The 17,545-nt window shown below is 41.7% G+C and overlaps 1 protein-coding gene across 5 annotated transcripts; it reads left to right on the top strand.

Annotated features, from left to right (window-relative positions):
• Positions 1 to 1,060: 1,060 nt before the first annotated feature.
• Positions 1,061 to 16,719, top strand: GORAB (golgin, RAB6 interacting). Of its 5 annotated transcripts, none has more exons than XM_039486382.1 (5): positions 1,061 to 1,162; positions 4,886 to 5,234; positions 10,053 to 10,154; positions 11,941 to 12,081; positions 14,819 to 16,719. In XM_039486382.1, exons 1-5 carry the CDS (start codon positions 1,156 to 1,158, stop codon positions 15,309 to 15,311), a joined length of 1,092 nt encoding a protein of 363 aa, XP_039342316.1. In that variant the 5' UTR covers positions 1,061 to 1,155; the 3' UTR covers positions 15,312 to 16,719. The 5 variants fall into 5 exon arrangements, with proteins under 5 accessions (XP_039342316.1, XP_039342314.1, XP_039342313.1 ...); XM_039486380.1 differs by lacking the exon at positions 1,061 to 1,162 and adding an exon at positions 2,584 to 2,788; XM_039486379.1 differs by lacking the exon at positions 1,061 to 1,162 and adding an exon at positions 2,584 to 2,800.
• The last annotated feature ends 826 nt before the right edge of the window (positions 16,720 to 17,545 follow it).

The raw sequence follows: 17,545 nt of genomic DNA, 5'->3' as shown, positions 1-17,545 counted from the left end.
TGCAAATGTCCCCCTTTATTAAAAATGATGTATTACTTAAGCCTTGAGCCTGTTGGCCATCTCAGCTAAGCCTGACCACTCCTGCCTCTGTAGTCCCTTCTGCCTTCTTCATGGCTGGAGGGAAACCTGATCGTTGGGACCTGGAGTATATGTAAATCCACTACAGGAATTGTGTACAGATGGAAAAATACTTGCACTCTGGAAGGCTGTCTTTGTTGAGATATAAAAGTATATTATTAATTGTCTTTTTCCTTTATCTTTATTTGTAAATATATATATCTGTATTTCCAAACAAAATGTTGGACTACAATTAAGACAGAATACACACAGGGCCGGCTCCAGACCCCAGCGTGCCAAGCGCACACTTGGGGTGGCATTTTGCCGGGAGGGCAGCAGGCGGCTCTGGGGGACCTCCCGCAGGTATGACTGCGGAGGGTCCGCTGGTCCCGCGGCTCCAGTGGAGCATCCGCAGGCATGCCTGCGGGAGGTCCACCAGAGCCACGGGACCAGCGGACCCTCCGCAGGCACGTCTGCAAGAGGTCCCCCGGAGCCTCGGGACCGGCGACCGCCAGAGCGCTTGGGGCGGCGGAATTCCTAGAGCCGCCCCTGAATACACATCAGTAATTTAGGATAAAATACATTACAAGGATGTTGTAATTATCCCAAGCCAACAGTTAAACACAGGAAATTCACAGTTAGATGAAACTTAAAAGAAATCCAAATTTATTAGGGTCTAGAAAAGCACATGTGGGGCATGCAAACATATTATATGTTATGGACATGGACGTGTGTGTGTGTGTGTGTGTAAAAGTAATATATAGGCACAAGCAACCTGCATTCTGGCATTTCCTAACTTTTGAGTGCTTGACTTCGCAACCATAATGATGTTCTTTTAACACAGGTTTTTATATGTAATTTCCTAGATTTTTAAAAAAGCAAAAAGAAAAAACAGAAATTCCATCATGTGACATCATATTGACACCTTTGTGGGACTTCAGCACAGTTGGAACCTTTAGATCTACTGCACAGATCTTGGCTACTTGAGCTAATGTAGTAACTGGTAGCAATAGTAAGTTGTCATCCTCTATGGGGACCAGCACTAGAGGTGGATGAGATAGTTTGCCAGTGGGTTTCACAGACATATGCTGACAGCAGATGAATGGTGAGACTCGGGAATCTTGGGTTCCACTGAAGGCTCTGGAGGGGGATGTGCTCTAGTGTGGACAGACTTTTCTGTTTCCCCCAAGCTTGAGTTTTTCTGTGCTGTCCCCTTCCTGTCCCTGTCCCAGTCCTCTCTTCTACACCCCTGGCTATTCATTGCAGTCCCATCCTTTTCACCTTGTCAGTCCCAGTTTCCATTCCTTACGTTTCTCATCCCAGTTCCAGTCTTCTTGTCTAGCAAATCATAGACTCTCCCTCTGGATTCACCATCCTAGTCTCAGTCTTCTTGACCAACCATTCCCAGTTCCCCCACCCCTTTCCAGCTCCTAGTCCCATCTCCTTGCCCAGCCACTACCAGTTACCCCCTCCTGACTCTTCATCTTATCTGTCTTTTCACTCTCCATCCCCAGTCCCTTCTGTGGCTCCCTGTGCAATCTCAATAGCCACCCCCTTGCCCCCAGCTCCTTGTCTGTCTTTTTTCCTCTCCCATCCCTGTTCTTCTGCTGTACCCTGATTCCTTGGCAGATCAGCTTCCCACCCCCTCACCCTCCTTCCACCCACCCCACTGGTCTCAGTCTGACCTGGCTGCTCATATTCTCTGTCTCTCCACCCCACCTGAGTCCCAGTCCCTGTCAGTTTTCTCCCTGGCTCCAGTCCCAGTCTCCTTACCATCCAATTTCAATCTTTTCTGCCTCCCCTCCCAGCTCCTGGTATCCTTACCCAGCCACTCCCAGTCTCCCACCCAACTCCAAATTCCAGCTACCCTTTTCTGCCGACCTCTCAGGGAGGTGGATTATCTGATCCCTGTCACTCACTGGAGTAGGCAGTGTCTACACTGAAGTGCTACAGCAGTGCAGCTGTTCCACTGTAGCATTTCAAGAGTAGACAAGCCCTTACATCTGCCACAAACTTGCCTCCTGGCCACTGCCATGAACTATTATTGTACAGGTAGAAATGATCAGTTAGCAAGGGTAGCAGGAGCTAAATTACTCCATTTTTACTAGCTGTCCCTATTCAGGTGAGCACTGTAGGATGCCTTGCCACATTCATAGGGCTTGAGAGGGGGAGAGCTCTGCTACAGTCTCATTTGCTGCTTTCTCAGTGGTGCAGCGCCCAATAGGCAGAGTGGAGGAGATGCCAGCCTGGCTCCTGGCCCAGCAGTGGTACCCTGAGGGCACAGAGAAAGGAAGGAAGGAGTCTGGGGCTGAGCCCCTCACCCCTGGGCCTGGAGAGCAAGGAATGAGCTCCAGCAGGATGGGAGGCAGGAGGGGGAGCCAGCTGCCTCGCTCCCCTCTGCAGGGCTCCTCCCACCCCCATCTCCCTCCCCTGCCCAGCAGCCACCTTCCCCTTGAGGCCCCGCCCCCTTCCCCATGGTAACGCGCTAGGACCCCGCCGGGCTGCCTTTAGCGCTGCCTGCTCTGAGATTGATACCCCCAGGCTGTGGGGAAGCGGCCGGCGGAGCGAGGGGCAGGCCAGGGCGCGGGGTCCTGCCGAGGCCTGCACGTGGCAGCGGAAGGAGGAAGCGCCGGCCGCGAGCGCCGCCACCCCCGGGGGTGAGGCGCCATGGCGGGGGGCTGGGCCGGCTTCTCCGAGCAGGAGCTGCGGAGGCTGCGGGGGCCGCGCGCAGGTACCGGCCGGGGTGAGCGGGGGCCCTCGAGGCGGCACTTGCTGGTTCCGTGGGGCGGATGCTCGGAGCCCGGTTCCCCTCCCCCCGCAGGCCGGCTGGGCGCAGAGCTGGTGTCGGGGCCCCGTCCGAGCCCGGCCTCTCCTGGGACCTTGGGTCTGGCCCGAGCTCGGGGGCGCTGGGCAGGGCAGCCGGAGCCCTGGGGCTGCCCCCGCCTTGCTTGACCTGGCGCTGACAGCAGTGGGGCCGGGGCGGGGTCTGTGGCGGTGCCCAGCCCTGTAGGGGTCTTGGCCAGCTCGCTCCAGAGGCGAAAGGCCCCTTCCGATCCCGTGCCGGGGAGGGTCGGTAACCGCTGGGACTTGGAACAGGGCTTAGCTTGGGGACGTGCCCCGGGCTGGCTTAGGCAGGGGCTCGGTGCGGGGCAGCGCAGTGGTTCCTTCCGGCCTTCGAATGTGAGAATCTTCAGCTGGTTTCTTACATGTATGTGATGAAAAAGATTCTCCCCCTTCCCTTCTCTCATAGATTTTGTGACTACAGGGCACCATTATGATCATGTAGTTCAGGGGTTCTCAGACTGGGAGTCGTGAGGTTATTCCAAGGGGTCTTGAGTTGTTAGCCCTGTGTATGGCTGGCCCACTGCCCTGCTCTGCCTCCAGCCCCGCTACATCTCCAAAGGAAGGGCACCAAAATTGAAGTTTTCCCAGGGTGCCGTTTTCCCTAAGGCTGGCCTTGGGACTGAGACAACATTAGAGGGCTTGATTATTCAGCAGCTGAAGAGCTGCAGTAAGCCACAGAACAATCAGAACACTGGGCTAGGCAAAAAAAAAAAGTAATTTATAATTTAACAAACACACAGCGGTGCTGGCGGGGGGCTTGTGCGGGCTATACCCACTCCAAAATTTGCCTTAGCCCCGCCCACCACCAGCCACCCTTCGCAGTGCAAAGGTCAAGCATTACACAGAGGTAAGGGTGGCATTGTGTGGTATTGCTGCTGGTGGCTATGCTCCCTTCAGAGCTGGGCACCTGGCCAGCAGCTGCTGCTCTCCGTCCACCTAGCTCTGAAGGCAGCACTTGCTGCCAGCAGCATCACAGAAGTAAGGGTCTCAATGGGGCGTGAGTAAGTCTGCTGTGAAAAGTGATATTTGTATGTTTGTTAATATCACTGTTCACAGCTTCCCAGCTAGATAAGAAGTTTGCCCTAGTAAGTCTGCTGTGAAAGGTGATATTAACAAACACAGATATAACTTTTCACAGCAGACTTAGCACCCCATTGCCACTCTTACTTCTGTGCTGCTGGTGGTGGCGGCGCTGAAAGCCGTGCTGCTGCCAGGAGTAGTGCAACTTGCAGAGCTTCTGCCAGCAGCAGCGCAGAAGTAAGGGTGACAATGGGGCACTGTGCGAGAAACAAGTGTTGGTATTGACAAAGTTGCTTCATGCCTCTCCCCCCAGTATTAAATAGCAACTATTTAAAAATATTTTTTCTGCTTATAACAATAATTTCTGCTTATAACAATAACAATAAAAATGTCTTTTTGTTTTAATTTAAAAGCAGTGAGAAATGGTAAGTTCATTTTAAATACTAGGGCTATAAATTTAGCATTTAAAGCAGTGTTATAAACTAAAAACATATTTTTATATTTAAGGGGGGGGTCTGCATTCAGAGGCTTGCTGAGTGAAAGGGATCGGCCAGTACAAAAAGTTTGAGAACCACTGATCTAGTCTGACCAGCTGCATTATCCAGTTGCATCCAGTGATTCCTATATCCAGCCCAACAACTTGTGGTTGAACCAGAGCATGCCTTTTGGAAAGACCTGAAAGCTTGATTGAAAGATTTCAAGCGATGGAGAATTTACCACAGCTTTGAGTAATCCAGGAGTTCTGTCCAGCATCCAAGTTCTGTATTTCACTGAAATAACCTGAACCTCTGTTGTTAATATTATAGCAGCAAAACATTTTTACATGGCTTGTTTGCATAGCCTCACTCACGTGACTTTCTGACAAAGGTTGATCATGTTACCAGCATTAGAGTTTATAAGAAAACAAATTGTCAAGATTTTGCCTCTCCTAAAAGGATTCTGTTTTTATTTTTACTATAAATAGATACATCTGAATCTTCTGATCAGCAGCGTCGACCCCTGTCTGTAAATAAGAGCCGTCAGCAGTTGCTACGAGAAAAAGCTCTTCAGCAACAATGTCATAAACTGGGACTGCAGGATGGAGCAGCCTCTGTACCTCCAGAACAGCTGCTTTCTGTACCAAAACACAAGCTCTGTCTTCCTCAGCAGCCTCTGCCGTCACCTCCTCTATCCCCAATCAAGGATCAAAGGCAACATGACACCAGAGATCAACAGAATGCACAGGGACTTGAAAATCCTTGTAATGGCAATGAAAATCCCCAGGAATTCCCTGTAAAGATGGATTTCAAACTGGAGAAAAAGAGAGTGGAATTGTTAGTAAGTCTGTAAAATCAAAGGATTGGTTTTATTCCTTACTAATTCATCATTTTGTTGTACAATAAATTGAAATTTAATATTAAACAGTACTGTATTTTAGAGTAAGAAGTCTTCTCCTTTGCTTCTTTCCTGCTGATCCTTTAATTGCCATGCTTTGTTCAGTAATATCTCATGTAGACCTGAGTCCTGCAATCTAAGGGCTACTCTACACTGGCAACATTAAAGTGCTGCCATGGCAGTGCTTTAACGTGGCTTGTGTAGTCATGGCAGAGCACTGGGAGAGTCCTCTCCCAGCGCTCTAAAAAACCCACCTCCACGAGGGGCGCAGCTCCCAGCGCTAGGAACGCAGCTCCCAGCTGAAACTTGCTGCGCTCGGGTGTGTTTTTTCACACCCCTGAGTGAGAAAGTTGCAGCACTGTAAAGTGCCAGTGTAGACGAGCCCTAATTCGTGCAGATGGGAGTCCTGTTGTCTTCAATAGACTCCATGCAGGTAAGATTGCAGGATTAGGGACTTAAATTGTAAGGTGGCCAGGTCATGGGACTCTTTTTTTTTTTTTTTTTTTTTGTTTTAAATTTATTTATTTAATTTGTCTTTGAAGGCTTAAGCGCATCTCTGTTGATTCTGGTTTATTTATCTAGTAAACAAAGCTCACATTTGGAAATGCATCTTTTTGGTTCTGTGTAACTTTTGTCCCTTTCAAAAAATTGCTCTCCTGGTTTTCAAAACTTTCTATGGGCCTTCTTTTGATTTGGTGTCAGGATGGGTTTCAATTGTTTAGTCTCCTCGCTTGGCTAAATTATGGCCAGCTAACATGGCTCTAGATGTGCTAGACTGCATCTTGATGGGGTTTTTCAATGGTCTTGAGCTAACATGATTGAAAAACCCTCATCCTTTTTGCATCAAGAGAAGGCTATGAGGTTAACTAAAAAAAAAAACAAAAACTGCTCGTTCTAATAATTAGACTGCCAGACTATATACTCATTGTCTTGTTTGTTGTAACTATTTTGCCCTTGTTTGTCTGAAGTTACTTCTGGGTACCCAGAGTAATAAGGTCTTAGGTGCCAAAGTTGTTATAGTTAATGCTAAAAATATTGGAAACAAGGGATAAAATATCATGTTTTAGGGTTTGAGCTGATCTTTAACAATTAGGGGTTTGGATGAGAGTATCACAGGGATCAAATTACCCCATGGCGCCTAGAGTGGGGATTTTTGCACCCTCCTCTGAACCATCTGGACAGTAATTGCCATACTTGATCAGAGACATGCCCCATCTAGTCCACTATTCCATGTTGCTGTAAGCAGCTATGTGCAATTTTAGTCAGGAAGTTCTCCTGCTCTCTACCGTGGTACAGCACTGCATAAATGGCCAGGTGCCTTACATGTAGTTATTTTTCCTTTGTGTAAAAGACTGGCTATCTGGCACAGCCTGTATTAAGGTGATTTTTTGTGTTTTACATTTTTAGGTTTCTTTTCCTGCATGCCTCCATACACTCTATTTCTTTTTCCATCATTGAGAGTCCCAGTACTCAGTAGAATGTTCATTCTTCCCGTCTGTAAGCATTTTGTAATGCTCCATGGCATGTATTCATTTAAAAAGTAAGTACATACTTCAGCAAAGCCATGGACAGGGTGGATTTGATTTAAATCACTAGTCAGGAAGACTCAATTTATTCATGGATTTCTACATTAAAAAGTGCATTCTTGTTGGTTGTTATAACCTTAATACATATTCTTCAGAACTCAGAGATGTAGGTTTCATTTTTAGAAGGTACACACGATACATTTTTAAAGTGATCTATTTTGAAAACTTTTCAGATGAGTTTTACAGCTATATCAGAAAATGAATGATTGGTATTTCATTTACCAAAGGTAAATGAAGCAGATATTTATGAAGTCATTGGGAGGTGAACTATCTCCAATTCAACAGGTTAATCATTAATATTTGGGGGATTTTCTTGCCATGCTGTATTAGGAGGAGAACATCACCAGACAGACATTTAAATTGTTTTATTTAACTAGAACAACATTATGGATTATGGATTTTTTTCAACAGCAAACATATAATATTTTAACAAAACAAGCATATGAATTTTTGAAGTTAATTAAACATTCAAGTGTTTTTAAAATCAGGTTTGTTTTTGTTAAAATTGTTTTTAACTAAAATAGTTAAATGACTTTTTTAAAACACAAAAATTAAATCGACTACATCAGCCAGGTCAACATGAGAAACTTAAAATATTGGCTTCTGCAGCTAACTCAGTCATCTTCACCTTCATTTTCCTGTTTGTTCATAATCTGGAAAAAAAAAAAACCAAGCTTTCCTGCTTTTTCAGGTTCCAAAAGATTTCTGAATTTGGAATGAATTAGTCCAAAGGAAGAAAATATTCTTTCTACACTAGCAGAAGAAGCTACTGCTGTTAAAAGTGAGGTTATCACTTCAACAGGCTCTGAATCCAAGTGTTAAGTGACTTCCACCAGTTTACTGGTGTGACTTTTTTAAAACATCATCAGCAAACATATATTTCTTGAATGGTTCTTATTCCCAAACTGGGTCTCTCTTACAGCCTGCTGCCATTATAGGTTTTCCCTTCTAGTGAGAGAATGGTATGGTGATCTCAAATCAATGAAGGCTACACTCAGAAAGACCTTAATTCTTCTGCAATATGCTGCTCAAACAGTTTCACTTTTGTTTCTGCTACCTGTCCCTCCCTTCTCACATTTATCTCCAGACTTCTTCTCATTGTCCGGATCTATTCTGCCCCCAACAATCTTCTATTAATTGAACTTTTTGAAACTTTGCACTTTTAGAGAGAGGTAAGGGATTGACTGTGTGTACACAAATTTGCAGAGGGACAATAGGGTTGAGGTCTATTATTTCTCACCTCTATAATTTATTTAAAAACATTTTTGCTGTTAACAAGCATGTTATCTCTGAAGACACAAATCCACAGTTTGAGAACTGCAAAACTAAGCATCTCTGATGGTATCTTATAGACTGAGCACTGAGTCCGATTGGGTAGATAGAAAGATTAACCAAAATAATCTATACAGAAGCCCCTGGAACTCCATAAAATTGGGTCCCTAATCCATGAACTATTGGAACTCATTTACAAATTTTTTCTTAAACATTACATGACTATATTGTCTCACACTATAGAATTAGAATTTATAATCCCTATTCCATGATGAGATATCTTTGAGCTATAATGTATCTTAATTAAAATTATCTTTAGATAGTTTTTTCCTCAAAAAGCATTTTATCAAAAAAAAATTTAAATTAAAAACATCGATATTTTTGATTTTTTTAAATTGATATTTATTCACCCTGGCCATGGATAGTGCTATATCAGACTGACAGGCCCAAACTTTCCCAGTTAGTACATTCTACAGCTAACCCGTTGGTTGCTGCCCAGCAGCCACCAATGCAGACCCAACTACCATGTATATTCCATTGAAACATTCCCACGTCAAATAACACCACCATGTTCTAGCATCACAGTGGTTTGAAAAAATTTCTTCCTTCTCTTTAGCTATCAAGTAACTTCTGATATTTTATTCCGGGGTGGACTGATTTACATCACGGCAATTTAAATCACCAAGTGGAAATCCTCAATTTAAATAATCAATCTTAATCAACATTTCCATTTGTACTTGTTATTTTCTCAATAAAGGTGCATTCTTATTTGCTGATATGACCATTAAAACATGTTGATTTACAACTAAATACAACTTTACACACTAGTTTGGTACATCTCTTTGCTACCTAGGAGGATATACTATACCTGTATACATTTATTTAGACAATTGTATAGCTTACTATTTTCAGATTCTTATTAATTGTACATTTTTTGTATGTTAGAAAATGGTGAATGATATGTTGTGTATTTATTAGATGATTAACTTTTTGCTCATGATTTGTGTCAAGCTGCATTGGGGAGTAAATGAAATTTAACTAAACAGAACAGCATATAAAATTTATTTTTATTAAAATAACATTGAATGTTTTGGATACATAAACTTCTCTTATCAAAACATGTTTCACATTTGCAACTAAATTATGATAAGTTCAGGCCTTAATGTATTTTATATTAAATTCAGATTTAATTTTAAGCAGGTTTGTTTTTAAAAAGAAAGCCTTACTATAATTAAAATAAAATCAGACACCTAATTTAAATACAAAAATAGTTTTTAAATTAAAAACCAATTATTTTTATCCTCCATTGTATGCCTTGTTCATGGAAGAACAGCCCTATTATGCATTAAATTATGAGGAGAGGTTTGTTACTGAGATCCCCGCAACAACTAACATGATGTGACTTAGGTAGGGAAAAATGGCATTCGGCCACTGACAGCCACATCCAAAGACTGTTGCATTCATCTAATCCAATTAGAATGAATTTATATAATACCATAAAATATTTGTCTGCCCAGGATTTTAGAGATGGGTTGGGGTGTGTATGATTTATAGTGAAAAGCCACCTATTTGTGAACAATATATGCTAATTTTAGTTAAAAACATGGGATTCTAATGTAGCAAAGAACAAACCCCACATTCTTTGTTCATAAGAGACCCTGGCTTGTTTTTTAAGAGTAAACTTGTTGAGTATCTCCTGAAGCTAATAACTCTTCTTCCTGATCAGTGTTCCTTCCTCATTCCCACAGAACCAAGGTGTTGAGCTGTCCTTGGATTCTTGGAAATTCTTAATGGGTGCTCCAACAAAATAAACACAAGGAGTATGACTGCTGTTTTGAGTGGGAAGAGGCAGGAAAGAAATGAACCCTTGTTTAACCCTGTTGCTTTGTTAATGCCCAGGCAGGAGAAATCTCGTTGGGAAGTTCTCCAGCAGGAGCAGCGTCTGATGGAAGAGAAGAATAAACGCAAGAAGGCACTCCTGGCCAAAGCCATTGCTGAAAGGTGATGAGGGCGTTCTGCGTTCTATTGCCATACCTAGGGAAGGGGGTGTTTATTGTCTGTGATAAGTTACTAAGTTTTAGCAAATCCAACTTGTCCCCCTTTCCTCTGCACTAAAGATTTTTTTTGTGTGCAAATGAGCAACAGTACATGATACTCACATTTTATTCCAAATTGTGTGGTGGCTAAGAAGCTCTTTTTATGTGGATTGCATTTCTGAAGATGCAGCTTCTTCTGCAGACTGATAATTCCTGTTACAACTTTACAGAGTGAATCTGATGTTCTTGAACAGATCAGTGATTGAGCACTTCATTTGGTGGTATTGTGTACAGTGATTAGAGCAGAGGACAGGGAGTCAGGACTCCTGGGTTCTAGTCCCAGCTCTGCCAGTGACTTGTTGAGAGACATTTAGAAAGTCACTTAGTCTGCTTGTTCCCTCACCTATAAAATGGGAATATTACCTTTTTCTCAGAAGTCTGGAGAGGCTTAATTAATTATGGTGTGTAGTGTAACGTGCTTTGAGATTCTCTGATGAAAGGATCTCCATTAAAAACATCTTAATGAAAAATGCAGCAAGTTGAGTCTGCTAGAAGAGGACAACCAGCTGTGCTAAGTTCAGACTGAATGCACACTGTGCGAGAAACAAGTGTTGGTATTAAGTCAGAGATCTTTAATGCTAAGTCAAGAAGGAGTCTAGAGGTAAATGAAGCAGCAGTGTCCAACAGGCTTCAGAGTATGAGACTAGAGAATACACGAATTGGGTGAGTGAAATAGAGAAGACTAGAAGATATAGTTGACGGGGCTAATATGTAGTTTAGAAAAAGTGGCTGAGCTAAAAGGGCTTATTAGTCTGCTGGCACAAGGGTGAAAGATAGGGCTGAGTTAACGTTTAGTTGTGGGAATATCAGGATAAGTCTCTGTTATAGTGAAACGTAAAGGAATTGATAATGGGCATTTGGAGGTGCAAAGATGGTATGTATCTGGATACAGGTGGTGTGAAAAAAGTATTGGTTGCATGACGAGTTGATGATAGAATTGGTGAATTGATTAAAAAGGTGACAGTGGTTTGCTAATGCTGGTCGGTCAGAAGACTGGAGATTTTAAGATACCCAAGGCTATTTTATGGAAAATCAAACGTGATTCACTGATATGATGGGCGGGGGTAGCATGGCCTAGTATGAGATCTCATTGAAAATTACCTGAGGTGCTTGGGTCTGAACATGCTTCCTGTAGATAGTTTCAGTTCTTGAAAACTTACAAATGTAATAAACAGAGTTGAAGAAGATTATGTAGGGCTTGATTGAAATCTTTCATATTTGATGTGAATCTTTCCATTGCCTTCATTGGGCGTTGGATCAGGCCTATAGAGAGTAATCCTACAAAATGGAAATAACCACATTTGGGTTAGGTGACCCAGTCTCTCTTTGGCTCCTGCTATTTGGGATTCTTTGAAGGGGGAAATTTGCAGGACGAAGTACCCTTTTCCTTTCTAGCAATTTTCTATGTTCTTATGCTTAAAGTTACTTAGTTTCAGAGAGTGAGTTTTCAGAGTGAAGGAATACAGTCCATTTTAGGCACTTTGATTGCAGTCATTACATATTTTTGTTTCAGACTGTTAATAGCAGACACTTTAGATCCCCATAGATATGGGAAGAAAGATCAAGAGTCTTAAACTACAAAAGAGAAACCTTTGAGCAACTACTAATGAGCTGGTGGGTCTGTAATTTAAACACATGTCTCTTGTGTAGGATGCTTCTAAAGAGAGAGAACTTGCATCTTGTTTTTTCAGATCCAAAAGAACTCAGGCTGAAACAGTGAAACTAAAGCGGATCCAAAAAGAGCTACAGGCTCTGGATGACATGGTGTCTGCTGACATTGGGATCTTAAGAAACCGAATCGATCAGGCCAGCATGGATTATTCATTTGCTCGGTAAGCAATTAACAAACAGAGCAGCAAGTACTTTTGGGAAAATGTATGCAGTTTCCTTTCACTGAAGAAAGCTGAAGGGAGTCATGTCATTAAAAGACACAGTGCAGGTGTATTTAATAAGTTTTAATATACAGTGGTTTCTCTTTAGATCATAGTGGCCTAAACAGAAGCTTGCAACTAACATAAGTTTCCTGACTGAAAACTTTACTTGCCATTCCCCCACCTCCCTTCCTCCCTCCCTCCCACCCACCCACCCCTTTCATCGTACATATGTGCTGGTCCATTATGGTAGAGTTATACATAAGCGCTTCTGTGTTATAGGGTAGTTTCGTTGTTGGCTTTATTCCTGGGAAAGGAGCAGTTTTAATAGAAGAACCAAACACATGTAATGTATTACATCAACTCTGTAAACAAAAGTCTTGAGTCAGTTAAGCACCCTAATTCAGGACAGCACTTAAGTTCTATTGAAATCTTTCACTTGCATACGTGCCTAAAGCTAAGTAGGTACTTTCTTGAATTGGGACCAAATGTAGGTCAGTCTTCAAGGTTCTCAATGTCTCTTTCCATCATTTGAGGGGTTTTTTATTACTATTATTATTATTACTACTACAAGGGAGTGCAACTCTGATGGTTCCCTTTTGCAGCATCCTTCAACATGTAAAATTAATCGAGTGCCTCATTAGTATAGGGTAAACCACAACATAAGTGTGTAAATATAAGCATGTTTATATAGGCATTTAATGAAATGGAAATGTCTGGTTATGGTTTTAGTTCACTATTCAACATGTAGAAATTGTAGTTTTCCTTATGACTTTTGCTGTGCATTGACCCACAGGCCAATAAACATGGTAATTAGCTTTTAAATGAATACCAGTGGTAGCTAAGAACTGAGGAGGGCTATCGACTAATTATCATTTAAAATGGCAGGGACTAGCTGACATTATGTAGTTCCACTATTTTAGGATAGTTTGGAAAAATCTCTCAGTTTCAGATCTATGTCAGAGAAGACTTTTCAGTGCGAATGTGTTTGAAGGATTTACTCATATAGATTTCAGAAAATTCATGAAACATTTAGACATGTATCATAAAACGTTACACCCATTTGAACTGTGCCTCTTAAATGCTCAGTGATAGGAAAAAATCATACAGAATGTTTACAGGAAACTGTACTTAGATAACAAAGATGGAAAAAGGAAGGTTAATAGGGAAAGAAGGCAAAGCTTTAAAAATATGCCTCACGAGTTTGCTGTGTCTTTGTATAATCAGTTTTTCATGATTTGGAAAGTAGAGTTACACATGGATTTTCAGTGTTGTAGAATATACCACCCACCATTAAAAGCTTTCATTTACCTAATAAGTAATGCCTTTCTGAGCAATTATTGAAGTTTTGCCTTATATTTTAAGGCTAAATGCCAAATCAGTTTAAGCTGCCAAGAAGTGCAATGTTTATAGTCCTAATTGCATAGTTTGGACATCTGAATGTTATAAAATGGAATATTTATAAATATTCCAATGGAAAAAAAACAACAACCCTGTGTTCATGCAGGTTAAAGTTTTAATTGGACACATGTTTCCACAGTAATCTTAATTTTGTTCCTTGTATGTATGCTTCATTTCTGAGTCCTTCATTACATCATCTCTGTGACTCACTTGTGACAGAAAGAGGAGTGGGTATTTTGGGGCCCTGTGGACATGGCTTTGTCATTCACTGCCAGGGAGAGAGCTCCAGCTGGGAGCAGAATCCTGCAGTTATTTATTACTGGAATATACTCTGAAAGAATCCTGCTTCATTTTGTTCTGCGTCCTCAAACAAAAGGATCACTGTGTCCCTCTATTGCTTGGTAATGAGACACCTGAATATGGCTTTACGAAGCAGCTCTTTGTTTTTACAGGCACTTTTGTGATACTGTGTTTGTGGATGCTCTGTCACAAGGTGCAATACAGGGTCGTGGTTCGTATGATCCACAGCCTCCCTCCCCTCTTAGCCAGCCTGTGGTATTCTTCTACTAGTTAAGTCCTTCCACCGTTATGTTGCCCCACAAAATATTTGTAATTGTTGCTTTACATTAGAAAGTTTGTCATGTCAGAATGTACGAACTGATAAGTGTCCATGCTGATGATACAATTATTTCTACGTTGGTGGCTCTGCAAATACTGTGGTCGTTATATGGTGTCGTGCTGTGCCCATCTGTACTGCTAGTGACATAGGTATATGGTTTTTTGAATGACGGAAAGTACACTTTTAGAAAAGACTGAAGTAGCAATGTAACTACTTCATTAATTACATAGAATTTATATCTGTTGGATTGTTGATCTCTTTAGCTAACAATAAAATGAACATGAATCGCTTTGGTATCTTCCTGAATAGTTAATTTTCCATTGGAATACATGGAGCAGTTACCAGTGATGATTTCTTTCAGCATGCTGGAGATGAATCTCATACAAAAGTCAACAAAATTGTTTGCCACCTGTGCATTTCAGACAAGGGAATTTACTCCTAGAATGCAGCGGCAGTGGAAATTGATGGAGTGGACTTTCTTCTGCTGGCATATTCTCCTTTCCATCCCTTGCTTTATAATTGTTGAACAATGTTGTTGTGTGCTATTAAATAGCTGTCATTGCCCACTCCAGAGGAAAACGCCTTTCACTGATTGATCAAGTATTCATTCATGTGTGTAACTTGTAAAGCACTTTGGGATTCTTCAGGATGAATAACACTAAAAAATTATTTTTGCAGGAAGCGATATGATAAGGCAGAGTCAGAGTATGTAGCAGCAAAGCTAGATTTCCAACGGAAGACTGAAATCAAGGAGCGTCTCACAGAGCATCTATGCACTATAATACAGCAGAATGAACTTCGTAAGGCCAAGAAGCTGGAAGAGTTAATGAAGCAGCTGGAAGTGGAGGCAGATGAAGAAAATCTGGAACTTGAGATTGAGGTGGAGCAGATGCTGCAGCAGCAGGAGGCAGAAGCAGGGAGACAGGCTGCCCAGTCTCAGAATCTGTCTCGGACTGCTGAGGAAAATGCAGCTCCATGTGCTACAGCAAAGGAGAATGAGCATGCTGGTGCTGCTTCTGAACTGTTAGTGGAGCAGCCTGGAAATTCCTGTAGCAAGTCACTTTCAAATACGGGTAGCCAAAATCAATCAGTAAACACTACTCAGGATGAAACCCCAGCTCGCTCTGATACATTACTATTATATGCAGATAAGGTAGCATCTGATGGATGATATACTTGATTTACTGCAAGCTGTAGGTTACTCTAAGGCTTCTGCAGTGTCAGTAACGCATCCCTCTTACATTACCTCTATTTTTAATTTGATTTAAAATCTATTTTTAGTGACCTGTCAGAATCTTCCATTTTGGGTCACCTGTCTGTCCTGTTTTGTATTTTTAGGTCCATTCATCCCTGGATTTGCTCACTATTTATGGAGCTTTGTGAGATTGGGGCTTGCTAGGAGGGAGTACTAAGAAGTGGGCAGCAATGTTTGTCTGTAGGCTGGGCTTGTGTGAGAGTGAAAATTCCCAGCTAACCATTGCAGACATCAAACCAAGAAAGAGAGATGTTTGTTTTCTTGAGAAGGTGTCATAAAAGGTTAGGTTTTATTACAGAGATGTTCTTTTCCTCATTTACATAGGACATTTCAAATGTGTCCACAAATTTCCTTTGCAAATGTCTTTTAATCGTGTAAAACCCAGCAAGTTTTCCGAGACATCCTTGGATATGGTAGCTGATACTTTATTCTGTAGAGAATTATAAACAAATTTAGATTTGTATGTTGCTACAAAGGCCAGATTGGCTGTAAATATTTCCTGTTTATAACTGGTGTCTATTTTTTACAAATTATTGTAAAATTCTTAATATCTGGTCTTTGGAGTCTGATTTGTGAAATTACAGCATGAAATGTTACAAAAGTATCAGCTTAATGTATGGTAGAAAGGAGGTGGTTGCAGACAGAAACACTACACTAGAGATCTGGCTAGTATTGAGGCAAATGCGGTTACAAATATTTGTCTCATTTTCAGTAACATCATAGCTGCCTTAAATCCGAGACGTCAAACTGGTGTTGATAAAATCATGAATAACCCCAAAAGTAAATGGGAACTAAGCCTTTCCATACATTATGTAATGTTCAGTAAATTCAAGTTAACAACTTCCTTGCCCTCAGGGTGGGTGCGTATAACCCCACTAGAACCTTGTTAATTTGCTCAATTATTGTTTTCAAAGGGATTTTAAAAAAATCATTCCAGATGGGGAAAGACAAAAGAATACAATTCTGGTTTTGTGATGACCTCTTGGAGTAAAGTGGTTGGCAGAGAGCCTATGATGCAACCATGAACCAGACAGAAATTTTCATATCTTCTCTGCTACACAATCTGCAGCTTTCTTTCACTATGGAAATTTTAACTGTTTCTCTTATACTGAACGTTTGTGTGCCACGGTTTGATAATCACTGGAGTGACCCCAACCGAATGCGATTGTGAGGGACCAATTATCTATTCAGTCATTGAAAGCCATGACACTTTATTCACAATTTTTATTGTAAAAATAAATTCATGTATCTTCTTTGTGGCTTGTTTACTTTCAGTTATAGTATTTGGTGTTCAAGAGATGGGACAAGAATAGATTCTGAATAATGTAGCAAGCTTGAAAGATAGACCCTTTGATAGCCTTCCTCTGTATGCAACCAGCACCCCAAAGGTAGCTCTTCCAAACAAAAAACTGTGTAAAATAGCTTTGGAGAGCTGTATCTCATAACATGGAACTCCAGCTAACTGCAATCTGGAGGAGCAATAGGGAACGTCTTTGTCACAGTGGCTGCAATAAGCATCTTCCACGGGGAAACAGTCTCAAGAGAAGTTCTCCCACACACATTCCACAATTACTGTCTGTCTCATGGATGGCTTATAAAACTGGAGACTAGAAAATTCAAAACCCATCTTTATGTTATATATGAAATATTCTTGTATCTGGGGCACTGTGTGGCACCACAGTACTATGGGAATCCTATTACTCTCCTGGACAGAGCCTAGAGATCCAGCTGTGTTCTGCAGAATTAGAATTGGACACATTAATTCATGCTGCAATTACAAACTGGCTTGTGACTGTGGCTGATGGTGACAGCTGACAAAAATTGGAGACCAAGTTCAATAAAAGCATTTGGCAGGTGCTTGGAAAAGGAGATGGTGCTTAATTCAACACCCAGGCCTGCTGTCCCAAATCCTTCTGCTGTATTATACATTTTGCAACTTCAACTGGAGAAGGGCCCTGGCTGGAGCACTGGCACGTAGTCAAAATAGGCAGAGCCACAAGTTTTAGTTAAGATTGTACCTCTGATGACATAATTTCCACCCATAACATTCAGACTAATTTTAAATCTGACCGCTGCTGCTGCTGCTACAATAGCTTAACTTTTCTAGCAGTGACATCTCAGCCCTGACTTGACCCAAATAGTTTGGAGGG

This window comes from Mauremys reevesii, linkage group 8, assembly GCF_016161935.1.
Source record: "Mauremys reevesii isolate NIE-2019 linkage group 8, ASM1616193v1, whole genome shotgun sequence".
NCBI classification, from domain to species: Eukaryota; Metazoa; Chordata; order Testudines; family Geoemydidae; genus Mauremys; species Mauremys reevesii.
This window is presented reverse-complemented; position numbering and strand designations above follow the sequence as displayed.